At 36.7% G+C, this 18462-nt stretch overlaps 1 protein-coding gene across 1 annotated transcript; it reads left to right on the top strand.

Annotated features, from left to right (window-relative positions):
• Positions 1-17664, top strand: LOC121864172 (uncharacterized oxidoreductase YjmC-like). The gene is made up of 10 exons (XM_042363166.1): positions 1-191; positions 3331-3472; positions 3761-3949; positions 6491-6552; positions 7029-7082; positions 7488-7586; positions 8364-8556; positions 14053-14207; positions 14463-14573; positions 15624-17664. The coding sequence occupies exons 1-10, from the start codon at positions 129-131 to the stop codon at positions 15663-15665; spliced, it is 1110 nt and encodes a 369-aa protein (XP_042219100.1). The 5' UTR covers positions 1-128; the 3' UTR covers positions 15666-17664.
• The last annotated feature ends 798 nt before the right edge of the window (positions 17665-18462 follow it).

Below are 18462 nucleotides of genomic sequence, written 5' to 3'. Positions count from 1 at the left end.
CACCCCCCACCACCCCGAGCGACCTTGGCTTTGAACTGCAGGCCTCGCGACAACTTTGTTACCACCCGAGTACCACGCTCCTGTCACACCCACCCTGCCTCCAACACCAATCCTTTTCATTATCGACAATGGCGTCCACAATTGCACAAGAAAAGGCAAAGTTCACTCCACCTGATAATTTAGGAACCAAGGTAAGACTGTGTTGACGTAGAAGTTGGTAGTTTTGTGGTCCATAACAACTTCATTATTGTCATGATGGGGTCAGAGACGGCACCATTCTGAGAGTGTTTATCTATCTCTCTTTATAGTACTGTACTGTATTGTCATTCATTTGAGTGATTCTGAAACAACAGTTCATGTATATAACAAATACATTGTAGGTACAGACAGCCAGGGTACATTTAGTTTTGTAAAATGTATTATTGCAATTTCACTCCCAAGATTGTTGGAGGGAGGTTGATAACTAAAAAATTACTTATTTCCGACGGAAATTAAGGTAACATTCGAATAAATCACACCAAATAACATGGAAAAAACCTAGATACATTATCCGGTCAAAACTCAATTGGTAGTGGAATTGCATCTTTACCGAAATTTTTATGGCCATTAAATGTTGATACCGATGGATGTCAGAACTTTAGAAAAACTTGAACACTACAGTACTCTGAATTTACTATACTGTACTTGGGAACTGACAAGTGGCCTATGGTTAGGTGTAGTTGACCAAAGCTGTCAACAAAAGCTTCTCCAACTTTAGGAATGAACCGGTGAGTTGCTGATTAGGTTAGGTTAAAATGTTCATTGTTAACTGAAGCAGTGCAAATCTTTCAACACTAATTGTGGTAATACTGTGCTGGAATACAGTAACCTAAACCAGCAACTCTTAGCAAATACTTCTATGGAAGAAAATTGCTTTCTTATCTTGTGAAAAACCCAAAAGGGTTATTATTCGGGGTATTAATTTACTTTAGGTTATAGCGTGCTCGAAAGTAATAAACTACTGAAACATTTAGATCTCCTTATTTAGAGCATTTTGAACCCCATATATACCAGGTGGAAATGAATAATAGCGACACAATTTAATTTAATTTATCTTGTGTAGTTTTCAGTCTTCGTCTGTGAGGAGATGTTATCGGCACATCATGCATGCACAATATTGACTGACGTCATCCAGTCGTGACCAATGATGTATTGATTTCCTCGCGTGAATTTATATATTTTTTCGACCAATTACATTTGATATTTTTTTTTCAAAGGAAGCAGCCTGGTTACGATTTTAATTTCATTGACCAGTCTCACAATGGCCGTGGTGGAGGTTGGTTGTCATTTGTACTCCTATGAGTGTTTTAAGTTTATTACTGAGTTTTACGAGAAAGGCAATCATTCTATCCAATTTTTACGTATCCCTGGTCCTTACACTTCTAACTAAGGTACTGTATTGTACTTTCGGACATGATGCGCTCCAAAGTCTTAAACTACTAAAACATTTAGGTTAGTTTAAGCTGGCCTGTTGGGGGTCCAGGGGCAGACCCCCTGGCTTGGGGTTAGGTTAGGTTAGCTTACTCGTTTTCGTTTTCTCCCCCTCCCAAAATCCCTGATTTCCCAGACTCTCCCCCATTACTGTTGGGAGGGGGGGGGGGGCAAAAACAAGCAATTTCCGTAAAAAAATGAAGGTCAGATTTGTTTAAAACACACCAGAATACGCTGGAAAAATATATTGGTCAAGCCTGAGGGACTCGTGTCCTATAGTGTGAGAAACGATGTACTATTGAGACCCTACTATTGTGTTCAAATGAGGCAGAAAGTCAGATCAGCAACCTGGGACTTGGTAAAAAAAATTATCATTATTATTATTATGTATACACTAAGATTACAGTATACAGCTCCTCCCCGACTTACGACCTACCCCTGCACTTACGACCTGCCTCAGTCTTACCAAAATTTTATCAAAATGGCTGGCAAGCTTAAAAGCGAGAGTTTTGTGGTGCTGAGAAGAAAAAGAAACACCCATTTTAGATTTTCTATGTATTATTTAAGCATTTCCGACTTACGGCCATTTCGACTTACGACCTGGATTTGGGTCCCTAACTCTGTCGTAAGTCGGGGAGGAGCTGTACTGTACTGTACTGAATTAGCCCAGGAAGGACAGGAGAGGAACTTGTCTAACTTTGCAAACAAGAAATGTACTGAGGAGTGACAATGAGGTATACAGTAGTAGTTTACCTGGCTACATGAGGTAAAGCATTACAAGTTATTACCGTACAAGACAAGAATAGTTACAGATATGCAGCAGAATCTGTTGCATGTATCCCAAGTACAGTATATGATGCTCATTTTTTATGGTACAATAACATACCTCTACATATCTCAGTATGAATGTTTTTAATCTTTTATCACTGAAAGTTTTTCTTTTAAACCCTAAATGACATTTCACTTTGAAGTGCCCTAGGACTAGCAACCCTTTAGATCTTTAAAGGGATAGAAAACATGAACTATTTTGGTCACCATAAACACAAGGACAACTGTCTACTAAAACAGTATACTGTACTGGGTTTCAAAATATCCATTGACAAAATTATCAAGAACTATGGTGGGATCCTACACAGGCCACTGACCACCTTCCCTCGGCTTGGCCACCTCTAGTGGGTGACCATTAGGTAAATAAAGTACAGTATATGATGGCCATTACATTGCACCTTTCACTCCAGAAATTAGACCCACAGATGAGTTCATGTGTCCTAAATAACTTTTGTATATTATTATGTTTGATCATGGTAAAATGTGTGTGTGACATGTTTATCTATTTTAGAATATGCAGTAATATACTGTATTACCATACATATATTTAGCATTTTGTACATACAGTATTACATTACAGTATATAATTTGCTATGCTGTACAGTCATTGTAATCCAAAACAATGCAAGTTGCCTGCGGTTATACTATAACCTGTAAAGATTGTTTTTGTCTACCCACTTTTATCTGTTTTAATTCTTATTCAAATTTGTCAGCATTTCTCGAATATGCTTTGTTATATCATCCCACCTTTAGATAAATTTCCAAATATGTGTGGTACAGTAGACCCCCCATATACTGTACTGTAATACCAAAGAGAGGCCTTGTACCTGCCAGTGAGCTGATAGTGGTAATTGTACTATAGATTGTGTAGTATATGTTTAGGCAAATGTATTTTATCTGAATTATGTTTCTGTTTAGTGGTTATTTACTGCATTGGTTTTTTATTGACGAAGTAAGATAAGATCATGTAAAAAGTGTTGCCGTCAATTTAGTTTATATAATATATACTACATAATTTTTTTCTGTCATCAGTATGCAGTCGATGAAGTCCACCGTTACATGGTAGATTGCATGGTAGCTGTTGGAACTCCTAAGCCTAATGCTACTGCCCTTGCTGACGTCCTTGTTGCGGCTGACAACCGAGGCCACTTCAGTCATGGACTCAATAGATTAGGTGGGTGTTCTTTGTTTTGTTATTCCAATCTGGTATTTGTGGGATTAACATTTCTACCAAGAGGTTGTGAACTTATCTCACTTATGAAAATAAAGGAGGAATTTAAGTTTTTTTTTTTAGGAAGGCATGTCAGTGAAACTTATGAACCTCCTACAGAATCTTCATTTAAAATACTATATACAGTACAACATTTATTAAATTTCTGATGGATTTGAATATTCAATGTGGTGTGTGAATAAGAAAGTCTTCAAAAATTTAATTTCTCCTTACACAATCATTATATTCCAGAAATGTATGCAAATGATGTGAAGCAGAAGGTGTGTGCTGGAGATGCTCTTCCCACTATAACAAAGGAGAGTGTGTCCACGGCTCTTGTCCATGGCAACAATGGCCTTGGACCTGTTGTTGGCAACTTCTGTATGGATTTGGCCGTAAAGAAAGCTAAAGAAACTGGTATTGGCTGGGTCTGTACTCGAGGTGAGCTTATAGATTTGGGGGAGGGGGAGGATTCCTTGAAGTTAATTAAATAGTTAGTTAAATTATCACTTTATCTTCAGCTATGTTTGACCAAAGTCCCCTCATTGTTGAAATACTCCTGGTATTTTAGGTACTGTACGGCTATATAAAATTTCCAGGAAATTTTGTTGTTAACTCGAAGTTGTATAACTAAAAGGTAACTAGAGACTGATCAACACCAACCAGATACTGTACCATACATCACGTTACATAATTGATGGCTGCCAACAATTTAACCTGGTACCTTATACACAAGTTGTCAGGAATGCTATTGTTAATTATTGCATTTAATCCAGTTTAATGCTTGTTATTGCATGTATTGTCTGTCCATCAGTAACTGGCAACATTAATGTAATTCTTGTGGTAGTTCTTTCTCTTTGTTTTACCAGGCCAATTAGAATTCTTAAAAACTTCTTTTTATTAACTTACAGGTCACCCTCACTTTCACTAGGGATTGCAAAACTTTTGTTTTAGAAGTACAGTAATGTAATCAAACTACTGATTAAATATTTACAAACTGCATCACTAGAAATTATGAAAATGGAGAGCAAAGATCTTTACAGACAAGGCTCTGGCATGACTCCTGGCTGGCAATGATGCCAGGAAGATATTGAGCTTATTCTTATTAAGATTATTTGATGCAGTATTTATTAAATTTTCTATAAAAAAGTAAAAATGGGAAAAATTTAATTGGAGAGAAGTCATCTGCTTTTGTTTTTAGTTTTGCTTCAGTAAATGGGACAAGAACCTATATTTTAGCAAGGTAGTTTGTTGTTTCTCAACTATAACACAGACAATACAGTACAGTATTATGGTATATACAAGTTTAGGAACAAAATTCCCATATCATTTTATCCCTATGAAGTCCATCCATCATTATTTAATGTCTACCAAAATATGCATCAGTAAGCTGTAAGAAATGCAGGCAGAGTATTTTTTATACTCTGTTATTTATATTCTTAGTTATAATTTGAGTACTGTAACGTTATCAATCTACAGAATGTTTTTACTGTATACTAATCACAGCTCTAGAAATCACGGAAATGCCAGACAAACGGATACTGTACCTGAAAGAGGTCTCAACAATAGTCATGATTGGTGCTGGGCTATGACACCATAGTGATTATATCATACTGTACTGTATATATACATTTCCAGTTTCTACTATGACTGTCAAATAGTTTTAACATGGATACGATAAACAACTAAAAAAAACAGTGCTATACTATACTGTTTTGTATGCTTTGCCAATATTATCTGCAGATTATCATTACTGTATTTTAAACCTAACTCTAATAGTTATTATATTTATTATACTGTACTTCATTTATATTTAACATGTACAGTACAGTATATTATTATTAAGTAAGGAGAAGTATACCCAATGGATGTAGAGGGATTATATAGATATTTACACCAGGGACTTAATTATCATACCACGATCATAGGCTTGTGTTAGGTTTACTACTTGTGGCATAATGAGAAAAAGCCTGATGATAATGCAGTCAGTTCCTGGGGTCAGTTATATTGGTGCAGTCAGTTCCTGGGGTCAGTTATATTGTTACAGTCAGTTGCTGGGGTCAGTTATATTGTTGCAGTCAGTTATATTGGTGCAGTCAGTTCCTGGGGTCAGTTATATTGTTGCAGTCAGTTATATTGTTACAGTCATTTCCTGGGATCAGTTATATTGGTGCAGTCAGTTCCTGGGGTCAGTTATATTGTTGCAGTCAGTTCCTGGGGTCAGTTATATTGTTGCAGTCAGTTCCTGGGGTCAGTTATATTGGTGCAGTCAGTTATATTGTAACAGTCAGTTCCTGGGATCAATTATATTGTTGCAGTCAGTTCCTGGGGTCAGTTATATTGTTACAGTCAGTTCCTGGGGTCAGTTATATTGTTACAGTCAGTTCCTGGGGTCAGTTATATTGTAACAGTCAGTTCAGTCAGTTTCCTGGGATTATATTGTTACAGTCAGTTCCTGGGGTCAGTTATATTGTTACAGTCAGTTCCTGGGGTCAGTTATATTGTTACAGTCAGTTCCTGGGGTCAGTTATATTGTTACAGTCAGTTCCTGGGATCAGTTATATTGGCAAGCTCTACCAAGTGTTACATCTGGAGCTATATCTTGAAGGGTGCTGTTGGGAACCCAATATTGTAGGCAAAAAAGGTGAAATCCAGTCTGCAAATAGAACAAACATTTACACTGATTAAGTTCTTGGTGCATTCTGGCAATCAAGATGGACTACACGAGGGGAAAAGGAAGAGCATGGTACACATCTACACACGAGTGAACCTTAGCCGGGCATAAACAAAACTTGAATGATAAAAATTAAATCACATACGGTACAGTACTTGCAGATCCAGTCCTTGTGAAGCAGATGAAGGGAAGGACAACCTGTTTTTTTCTTAATGTTTTTCCCTAGAATTACTAATCATATAGAAATTTATAAACTGCCACCACCCAGTACAGGGTATGTAGAACTTAACACCCATTTAATGTCTCAGGTAGCAACCATTATGGCATAGCAGGTTGGTATGCCATGAGAGCCACCAAGGAAGGATTTCTGGTAAGAACTAACTTTTCATGGCATGTTACCATATCTAATTAATCTCAGAGCTACTCACTCAAATAAACTGTACATAATTTTGCTGATAGACACTACTTGAGGATGTGAAGTACAGTATGGAGAGTAGGTTTAGTACCGTAGCTTTGTCAACCTTTTACTGTGACTTTCAACGCTTGGCTTGTATCATTAACCCCTACCATTCACCTCTCCCTAATGTGTGGAGATTTGTGAGTCCCTTGATCATCCCCAAACCAAAACGGGAGAGTAAAGATAATGCTTGAATAATTGTTTAGCATCAAGAGAACATTTTTACTTTGTAATTATTTATGATTTATATAGTTTTTAATGAATGGAGATTTGATATATGACAAAGAATTTAAAATGAATCATATTGAATAAGAGTAAAAAAAATATTGGTTTGATCATAAAGAAAAGAGTATTTCTCACAATGTATTTATTGTAATCATGTGTTTCAGGGCATGAGTTTCACCAACACGTCCCCCCTTGTTGCTCCAACCCGCGCCAAGAAGGTTAGTACTGTAATGCGATCATATTTATTACACACTGCTGCTAGGGTCTAAGAGTGACAAGACTGCTGCGGAGGATGTAAAAGTTCTCGACGATTATTTGACCTCGATAGAAAAAAAATTATTCTTGAGGAAGAGACTAGGAACAAATCCCTATTTTTTCTCATAAGATATTAAACTCGACAGAGAATGAGATCCTACATAGCTAAACCTCATTCTACATGAAGTTCTCCTGCAGTATAGTTTTTGTACCTTTTGTGCTTAAACAGTTTTTTAGTGAGAATATAACAGTTTACTAAAATACACTTATAGTATTATATAAGAAATGTTCTAAGTATTCATGATGGACAAATGTTAATTAATGATGTTCTTAGCTGAATTTATCTCTTTTTTTTTATGTGTGTGAAGCCGGCCTTGGGAACTAACCCGTTGGCCCTGTCAGCCCCGGCAAAGAATGGGGACAATTTCGTGTTGGACATGGCTACCTGTGTGGTGGCTGTTGGTAAGGTAAGGTGCAATAACGCATACTAGAAAGCGGTATTTAGATATATGAAAATATATTCATTTATTATCTGTCAACCTAACTTCATTCTCAAGTTTGGTCAATAGTGAAGGAATTCTTTATTCTCTTTGAGTCGAGGTTCTCACCTGTATTTTACCTAAGTGAGAGTAAGAAGGATGAAAGCCTCTATAACATCACAAAGCCTCCTATGTACAGTACGGTATGCACTTTGATAGGTGTCTATATTTAAGGTATTTTGTAGACAATGGAATTTGCACAGTAATCATTATTAATAGTAAGAAATAACTAATGGAAAGTACACTATTAGTATCTGGATAGTTTCATTGTTCTCCGTTTCATGTATCTGTATAGCTTGGATGTAGATAAACTGATGTGCATGATAATTATTGTGATTTACTCTTGTTTTTAAAGTTTTACTCCTCTGATGACTTGAACGTGTTTTCATGTACTTGTAGACAAAACTAAACTCACTTGCACAATAAGCACTAGAATTTGTCTCACTCTCCTTGAACACACTCCTCATTTTTCTAACAGTATCTTTCCTTTCCTTTCTGTCCAAACTCATCTCCAGGAGTTGGAAGGAGGTGCATTAGGTGGGTCTTGCCATTCTTTAATTAAAATCACACATACCTTCTTAAATTTTGAAGAATTAATTATTTCAAGCACCATGAACTTATGCATTGTATAAGAACTTTTTTGTATAATGTAAGACTGTGCTTTGCTACAATATTTACTCTAATGAGGATGTTTCCCCTGTAAAGATTGAGATAGAGCGTCGTAAGGAAAACCCTATCCCAGAGGGTTGGGCATTAGACAAGGACGGTCAGCCCACCACAAATGCTGCAGAAGGAATGCAAGGAGCACTGTTGCCTCTTGGAGGTTCAGAGCTCCATTCTGGCTATAAAGGTTATGGCCTTGGCATGTTAGTAGAGATCTTCTGTGGCATCTTGTCAGGCAAGTACAGTGATATTTTTCTTATGCAGTCATGCAACGTGACTTTAGGGTAGACACTTAACTTATAAGTACAGTAATTGCATTATTTGATGAATATGGTTCACTTCAGTTTAAGGAGTTAATGTTGGTATGAACCCAAGACAGAACCAGAATTGTGGGTTTTTCTCTTACCAGCAACTCTATTTGTGTGTGGCAAGTAAAGGTCTGTACGTCAGTAGTCTGTTCAAGATCCTACTGAACTACTGTACCTTTATCCCTTGTGTATAGGGATGCCTCTGAGTTGAATAAGATCATCTGGTGTTAGCCAAATGAAATATAAAAACTGGCATCCCCATAGTAAAGGGGTAAAAATAGAATTATCAGAACATTAGGTATTGGTTATTCAGTCTATAGATATATTAGTTTGAATTTATAAGGTTGTAGAAACAAGTGAAACCAATTATTATTTTAACAGGTTTCACTTCATTTTTCTTCAATAAACTAATTGGCTGGGAACTGAATAGGTGATGTGTTCTTGTCAACACCTGGTGGCTTCAGGTACTAAAAATAATGTTGATATATTTATTAGTTTCTCATAAATGCTCAGGCAGTTTACTAACGTCCAGATGATTAGAGGGAGAAAGACAAGTATTGCCTCACTTAATATATGATAATTGACTTTAAGAGACATGTTGTTGATGCAATACATTGACCTGTAAATGCTCTGAAGGGCAAGTTAACTATGTCTTTAGTTCATTGGAAGGTATTGTAATCACATTTATAAGGCTTAAGTCCCCTTGGTGTATGACTGGTATTGTAAAACCTTGATGGATCAAGTAATTGTTGATCAATGTGATGTACAGTTGGCACCATTCCTGCGTTTACTGCCAAACATTGCCAATCCTCTCTCCCAGAGATGTGTATCCTGAACTCTGAAGTGTGTATTCAAGGCATTCACAAGTGAGCGGGAGGGGGAGAGGAGGGGTGTGTCAGGGTAGGTGTCTTTCTGGGGGGGGTACTGGGGGTGAGGATGGAAAGTGTATATCAGTTGGGAGAGCTTACAACACAGGATAACACTTTGACAATACCAAATGGTTTCCTCAGCTGAGTATAATCGTCTATCGCTAGCCAGATGAAAATACTAAAGTTACAATAGGATGTGAGGGGGGTGAATTCTTGTTGTGAGTAAGGTGTTCCTTTGCAAAAGTGAGCATTTATGAGCAAATGGATTATGAATATGTTTGAATCTATATCTTGTAGAAGCAGCGAAATTTTGTTTAACCCTTTGACTACGAGATGGAACCTCTTCAACTGAATAAAATCGTCTGGCGGTAACCAGAATAAAATAGATAAGAAGACGTGGTATTGAAGAGATTAATTGGCAATCAAAACATTAAGGAAGTAGGCACCACATATTTATTGTAATACAAACTGATGTGAACAAAATTAGTTGGCAGCTGTCCAATATAGATTCAACAAACCACATAGTTCACTCGTGCCAAACAGCGATGTTAAATGGGAACAATTTTTAAGAACATTTTTGAATGCTAGGTGGTAAACACAGGGGTGGAGCTAACTGTACAGTACATTGTAATATTTTTGTTGGGTACACATTCTTGTACACCATGTCATTCATAATCAATCGTGAAGCGGGTCAACTAGCAGGACATGCTGATAGATTGAAGTATCCCTAGTATTTTACAGTATTATATTAGTGTTATTGGTTAGTTATATAAAGTATCAGGTACTCCCCGACTTACGACCTACTCGACTTACGTCCACCTGCACTTATGACCTGCCTCAGTCGTACCAAAATTAGGGCAAATTATGTATTTTTGAATCCCAACGTCAGTACACAGACAAAATTTTCATCTGTAATTCACTTTAAAATGGCTGGCAAGCTTAAAAGTGAGTGTTTTGTGGTGCTGAGAAGAAAAAGAGACATCCATTTTAGATTTTCTGTGTGTTATTTGAGCATTTACGACTTACGACCATTTCGACTTACGAACTGGATGTCGGTCCCCAACCTCGTCGTAAGTCGGGGAGTACCTGTACTAGGTTGTTTCTGATATTTAAATGCTCTCCTTCACACAGGTGTTGTACAAAATGCATCTATATTTTTTTACTTACTTACATACTTTATTTATTATCTGTGAAATAAGTACAGTATAGATATATAAAGCAGGCCAAAAATTTATTGATGTGGAAAAACTGAAAACAAAGTGAAATGGACTGAAACTCAAAAAAATGATTTGCATGCAGCTAAAAGTTGACAACCCATCACACAAGTTTGTTCAAGACATAGTTCCCTTAAAAAAAAACAGTGTAATGGATGCTTATAAAGGGGTGACATCATTACACTGTACTTCCGTCATTATTTCGCTAATTTTTTTCATGTTATAACTTGCATCAGGATCAAGAACTCTGTACAGTCAGCAGGTGTAGAGGACATAACCCCAGGCCCCAGCTGGTGATGGGGATCTATAAACTGAATACTGTAAAAGCTTTGATGACTAGATTGACCTTCATCTTCACACCAGGGTCCCAAAGGTTGTCCACTTGGTAAAAAGGTCCCCCTAAAGGAGTGAAGGCCTGAGAATTATTGTAAAGGGAGAAGGCTTGAGAGTTTTGCTGTGATCAACTGAGCATGACCCATTCATTTTTAGACATTTGTAAAACCATTTAAACTAGAGCACCCATCCCAGTCACCCTCTACACAGCACAGATATTCTACCCCTGCCCTAACCCTGTGGAAAGTAAAAAATTAGTCTGGCAAGGTGGAATTTGAAGAGAATTTTTTTTTCAATTTCTGTTAACCTAAAGGATGTACAGTTTATTGGTTTGTGCCAATTCATAAGCATTTTAGGAAATTCTGAACGTTTCTTTTCAGGTGTACATATATCTTTCTTATCAGTTCAAAATACTGTGCACCTCTTGGGTTAAAAATAGCTTCAGGAATCTTTACCATGATGTTAAATGTGATACTGAAATGTCTAAATAGTGTTTTTTGTCTGGTTAATCTGGATGACTGGATTATTTTGAGGCTATCTGTTATGGTATTTAGGCACGGTGGATGATGCATGCCTCAAACAGTAGCTGAAGCATCATTTTTATTGAATAGGGCTAAGTGTTATTCTGCTCCAGTAACTGGGTCTCAGTGGAGGAAGCCCAATGTTTCTCTAGGGAAGTCTGTGTTCTTCAGTATAGTACTTTATAGGAGTTTTATTTCTCATTTTACAACCTTGTAAAGGAATGCCAACATAGATTTATGCCTGGATGCACTTGCTTGATATGACTGCTGGAAGGACTGGAGATGTGACCAGAGATTCTAGAACATGCTGGTAATAGTTATTTTGGTAATGCTGGAGCAGATGGCTGACAGCAGAACATATGGTTTAATTTCGTTAATTTTGTCACAGATGTTCTTTGGATGATAGGAAGTAATAAAAATAATACGACACTGCACAGAACCTAATAGAACCTGTCCTAAGAAACATGCCTAACCTTATCTGACTTTGTAGCCAATGAAAGCAACTTTGTTGAAGCATCATGGTGTAATTTTACGCCTTTTGTGGATGTGAGAGTACGCTCAGACTGAGTGGGTCAGTTGCTGCTCGTAAACAAATAAAGAGCAGACAACACGTGCAGTGCCAACAACGGTAGATTTTTCGGAGGAATATTTATAGTAAATAATTAACTTCACGTAGAGACATGTAGAGATCATAAAATGATCAGTTTTTCACCGTTTTTAACTGCAATTTCCCTCATCCTTCATACCCTGCCCACTGCAGGTGATTTATGATAATTTTTATTACTTAATATCATCTAAAGAACAACAACTTCTGGTGTTAGCCATCTGCTCCAATATTACCATTACTTTGTATCTTGATTTTGTCAAGGCATTTGACTGTACTTTATGGAAGGCTAAACATTAAGTTCAACATAGTATATACTGTACTGTACAGGGTGCAGAGAAATGCCTTATCTTGGATCATTGACTTCCATTATGGTCTTAAACATAGTTTGGTGATCACTGGCATGAATATTACAATGTGTACCTGTGACAAGCAGTGTGCTGCAAGGAATGGTGTTTGTTGTTTCATAACTGACATACCAGATGCTTTTCTTTCCTACGCTTTGTGGATTCGCATGTGTTTCGGGGTGTGATGTGATCTTTACTGTAAATATTGTTCTTTTATGCTGTCCCTGGTTTTCTCTCCACAACCTATAAAGTGCATGATTAAGGCTATTTCTGTGGCCATGATTATTTATTTATTTAGTTTTTTTTTGAATAAGAATGTTGCTTTGTTTAAAAAAGTGAGTGTTTTAAATGTTTTTAGATAATTATTGAGGAGATCAATTTGCTTCATGTGGCAAGTAATTTGTGTAATAAAACTATTTTAAATTTTACGGAGTCATTAGGAGAGGTAATAACTGTAATAAAAAAATATTCTGGATCTTTATTCACAATACAGAGGAGTACACAGTATACTACTGTATTGAAATTATGAACAAATCAAATGTTTTGAATTTATGATTGGAACCAAAGCCAAACTTAGGACAAAGGGACTTTTTTGATACTTTTACACAACTTTTTGGTACTTTTCAACTTTTTTTTATTCTTTTACACAACTTTCTATATTATGTAAAGATAAGGTGTCACCGTTTCCTTCTGCACTTCACTCAGTCCCTGGAATGTTACGTTGACACTCGCCTCCCAGTAAAAATAAATGATGGTGTAGAGAAACAGAGTGTAGTGTTGCCTCGACTTGATCTTTTGGCAACGTTGTTCGATTGGCAACTCTGCTATGGGAACCCCTATATTGTAAGGAACATCACTCAATACCTCTAGATTTGATCACGTTTTATCCTGTTTATTTTCAAGCACTGTAGTACCGCAATGTACAAGTATATATATAATTCTGAGGAAATTTTCTCAGTACCCGGAAAATTCCGGGGATGAGGGATGTCAGCTTTGAGAGTCATCTTTTTACCCAAAAATCTCTTATTCCCGGAAGTGCTCTGCACCAATTGTTCCGGCTGCCAGTTAGGGGTAAAAAAAAAAATACAAAAGTCAGCAACTCCCCACCTTAAACATCTTCCTGTTCGTGCTCATGATGTAAACAGTCACCAGCTGGCTTCATGTATGGTAGTAATTTGCGCCTTTTAAGTGTAGAAAAGAACTATGATATAGGTATTTACTTGGGCTTTGTCACACAAACTATAGTCTATTCATTATGAAAATGTCACACTGCCCCACCCAACAATATGACTTATGGTTTTGTGAGCATGTGGCAGTATCCTCTGTGGAAACAAATTTTAGTCAATATACAGCACTTTATTAATTGTTTGTTTTCTAAATGGCCATTCGCAAGCCAAGATGAGAGAAAGTGGGCGTCAGGATTATTTTACATTTCCTTGGTGAATAAACTATACAGGATGTTGTTGTATTATGAAGAGAGAGAATAGCTACATTTTTATCCTGCCATTATAGAATATTTTTATGCTTGCAACCAGGTGGACAATACGGTCCAAATGTGCGACGATGGATGCAAACAGACCAAGAGGCAGATTTGGGGCAATGTTTTGTGGCCATCGACCCCTCCTTCTTTGCTCCAGGCTTTGAAGATCGCATGAGTGACTTGATGGATCATTGTCGTGGCATGGAGTCAGTAAGGGACCCAAATGATTCAGTTGATAAAGGGGGTAGATCTGCATATAAATTAATTGTTTAATTTTTTGCACGAAAGCTTTGATGTATAAAATGGAATCACCAATATGTCTGTTGAAATTTTTGGATAGATAAGTTACATTTAGAGTTTGCTGCTTAATTTTGACAGTCTAGTCATTTGCAAATATACTTGTACTGTTATAATTACACCACAGAGTAGTTACACATCAGTCAGGGATCTTTTAATTTGTTCCAGGCTGATCCAAATAAACCAGTGTTAGCTGCAGGTGATCCTGAACGCTCACATATGGAGAAAGTGAAGACGGAGGGTGGCATCACTTATCACATCAACCAGATCACAGATTTGGTATGTATGAAGAATTTGTGTCCAAGAGTTACACCCTACCCCCCTCCATGTGTCTCCTCCTCTTATCTCCCCTCCAACAGCCTAACTTACCATAATCTAACCTGCCTTCTCACTTCCCTCCCATCCCCACCACTTTTGTCTCCCCTTTGTAACTTATGGTTATATCATTCCCTAAGAAGCTGTTCATCTATAAGTGTTTATGATTACATTAAGTAGACTTTAGTTTAGTTTGTCTTTATAGCCTATGGGTCCTCAGGAACTTGAGATACCTCCACAAGAACACACCTTAGCACAGCTTGACATGTTTTAACAGCAGATTACTGTATTCTGTCCGAGGCCAATGTGAAATGCTAATGGAAAGTTCCTCGCCCAGCAAACCTCAATTACAGCAATTTTTTAAACTCCTATTCAATTGCCTTGAGGGCCAGTTAGACTTCAGATTCACAAGGTCAAGACACCAAGATACGTTTCTTTTTGTCTCAAATGCCTAAACAGCCATAAATGAGGACTTCATGCTTTGAACCATCATATTTTTTTTTTTTTTGCCACACCCCAGCCATTTAGATATCCTCTTGACATTGTTCTGAGTCAAACAGGAGTATTGTTTCACTGCTTGTTATAGGGTAATGTTTCTTAGTATTATTGTTTATCACAATCCTTTTTACCATATGCAGTGTATTGTATTATATATTCAAAGACTGCTGGGTTAGGATCTGTTCTGGAGTAATTGGCATGGGTCTGACAGAACACTAGCCTTTCAGGGGTGATCTTGTGGGTCACTTGTCTTGTCACCTCTGCTATAAAGTAGGATTTTATGCTTCATTCCTCTTAATTATATTGATAGTATCACATTATAATTACTGTGTGTGTTCTTTGTACTATTGAAATCTATGCTTGTACAGAGTATTTGCATTTGTTAAACTTTCTAATTCTAGTAAGTTGGATCTATATATTGAAATATCTATTATTCTATCTACCTTTCCAACTTAGTGGGTTGAAAACATAATTTAGGTACCATAAGAAATAAAACAAATTAATGTTATGTTTCAGTGGAGGTTGGCGAAGGTGCTGGGTGTGAAGCCGATGCAGTAAGAGGGACTACTACTCTCGGATGTTTATGCAATGTAGGAATGAGTGTTTATGGGTCTTTCTTGCCTTGTTTGAAGGGAATATAATTCATATATTTTAGGGAAATTGTGCTTTCATTGTAAGGAATATATTCTTGTATTTTAATGGATATGATTCCTTAGAATTCCTTTGTAGCTGGCATAAATTGTTTATTCTTTGACAGAGTCTCTCAAGTGAACTATAGGCATTAGTGTTCATAATAGTAGTTTTAGTGGGAGGATCTCAAAAACTAATATCAATCCTTAAATTTTTAGGTGTGATGGCCACTAATGTTCAAAGTATAGTATGCATATAAAGGGGTTAAATTTGGATTCTAAGAGAATTTTTTTTTTTTAACGAATCAGATTTTCAAGGTTGAATGCCTTTGATAATAGTTCATTGAAAAGGAAGTGGCTTAAGTTTTTGGATATATCTGAAAAATTCGTTACCAAGTCTCAGTTATGTTCAACATGGCACACACCCAAAATATGCATATGGAGAGATTAACTGCTTGAATCAGTTTAGGATTTAATTCATCGTTGTTCTTGGTTATAATAGCAGCAGTTACAAAGAAGTACAGAGCCTCCTTTCTTAATATAAATCTGGTAAAGGCCTAGCACTAATGATGTGGTGGTACACTAAACACTTCTGAAGATGTTTGGGTGTCCCCCGGCTGGACAGATTTGGTAGAGTTGCATGTCATGTTATGCTGAAGAGTGATCCCATCTGTGTTGAGGATCAGCTTAAACTTACTTACTACTTTACAGTGGCAGATTGATGCTCAAGTGGTTTCATAACTTGTTTTAGCATACTTAACTTCTTTTCAGTCATGTACACTATTCAGTTTAAGACAGATTTGCTTTTCGTCAGTGAATTACATCATTACAAATAATTAATAATTATTGGGACAGCGAATACACTAATGACTATTAATATCATTGCTACTTTGCTTAAAATATTTTTTTATATAAAGTTAATGTTTAAAACAAATGTCATTCCAGCTAGAATAGCTTTGTATATATTTTAAGATCCCACATTCAGAAGAGTAAGATAACAGTGGTTATATTTTGCATTGACAGTTCAGCGGTTTAAGACGATGATAGATCACTGCTGAGGAGGAAGCATGGAATATGTCAGATTTAAGATAGTGGTATATGTAGTGTGACTATATAACCACTGTTAATTAATATACTATTTACTTGGTTTACAGATACTCAGACAAAAAATAATAATAATTTTACCTGACCTACCTTACCCACTCTGTGATAATGACTCTAGGTCTGTGTGAGAGACTCATGGGTTGATGAATAATGACTCGCAGTCTGTGACTGACTGCCCTTCGAGTGGCATGTTGACCAAGACTCAATGGCATACAAAGCCACTGAACTTCTGGTTGTTAAACTGTATTTGTCTACCTAAGAAGCACAAAGCTATAATAGTGATAAAATAAATAGCAAGTGTACAATACAGCTCTTTGCCCAATTCAGAATGTTTCACCCAATTTCATATAAATTAACTTTATTATTTAAGTTAATTTCACTAAATCGTTTTATGGCAGCTTCCTGATCCATAACCTTTGTACTAACTGCAGAGATCCCTTTCTTCTCACGCATCACTCCAGTTTAATCATTGTTGCGTGACTCGCTGACACTCAGGTTGATTAACACGTATGTGCTCCCCGTGTTGGTGAATGTTTAAGAAAAATAGTCTGCATGCTTTCAAGTTTTAAATTAATCAGGGTATCAATATCTTGCCATTTTTTACACTAAAATACGTAATTAAAAGACAATTAGCCCATCTAGAATTAGTTGGTAGTTTTGTTGAATTTTTTAAAATCTGTGCAGTAACATGGTACTATATTATTTTTTTTATTGTTAATGGCAATGAATAAAGTTTAGGAAGAGTTTCTTGCTGTAGAAATTAGTTTTTTGTTTTAGTTTAAATATATTATTTTGTCAATTGTGGTAATAAATTCACATATATATTTAATCTTTATAACCTAATTCATTCTTCCTAAGCTTGTAATATTAATTTTTTTAAACTCAGATTTAGATCTTCTGAATTGATGTGAACTAGTAGTGAATCTACACACTCAAGGACTGTGGGACTCTGTTGGTAAGTGAACATTTCCAGTTATCTTGTCAGGGACAATTATGGAGAGTAGATCACAGCCACACGATGAAAAATCTGCATATAGTGTGGTAACTTGTGAATATACACAGTGTAAAACAATAAGTGTAAGTGTATTATCACTAGCCTAGTAGTTTTTACAATTATTAGTCGTGAGTGTCTGGTGACCAAGGTGTTAGTCTTGGGTGTCTCTGGTGACCCAGGTGTTAGTCTTGGGTGTCTCTGGTGACCAAGGTGTTAGTCTTGGGTGTCTCTGGTGACCAAGGTGTTAGTCTTGGGTGTCTCTGGTGACCAAGGTGTTAGTCTTGAGTGTCTGGTGACCAAGGTGTTAGTCTTGAGTGTCTGGTGACCAAGGTGTTAGTCTTGGGTGTCTGGTGACCAAGGTGTTAGTCTTGGGTGTCTGGTGACCAGGGTGTTAGTTAGTCTTGGGTGTCTCTGGTGACCAAGGTGTTAGTATAATAATAATTAATGGTTTATTGAAAGAGCACGGCAGCCAGAAAGCTGAAAATATACAGTTACATAATTGAGGAATGGGTCTCTTGATTTACAAATAATATACAAGTAACATAAGTGATACAAATATGATATATAATAAATAGGTGGGGAGAAGCTCAAACTACAGGGCATTTCAACATAGTGACCAAGGTGTTGG

The sequence above is a fragment of the Homarus americanus genome, unplaced genomic scaffold (assembly GCF_018991925.1).
Source record: "Homarus americanus isolate GMGI-L3 unplaced genomic scaffold, GMGI_Hamer_2.0 scaffold26351, whole genome shotgun sequence".
Lineage (NCBI taxonomy): Eukaryota > Metazoa > Arthropoda > Malacostraca > Decapoda > Nephropidae > Homarus > Homarus americanus.
Note: the sequence above shows the minus strand (reverse complement) of the source record. Positions and strands in the feature narration are given on the sequence as shown.

Excerpts from the sequence above, each read along its gene's own strand:
- LOC121864172 (XM_042363166.1), top strand. The coding sequence starts at position 129 with ATGGCGTCCACAATTGCACAAGAAAAGGCAAAGTTCACTCCACCTGAT. Across the intron at positions 192-3,330 it reads CTGATAATTTAGGAACCAAG|TATGCAGTCGATGAAGTCCA; the intron begins GTAAGACTGTGT and ends TTCTGTCATCAG. Across the intron at positions 3,950-6,490 it reads TGGCTGGGTCTGTACTCGAG|GTAGCAACCATTATGGCATA; the intron begins GTGAGCTTATAG and ends TTAATGTCTCAG.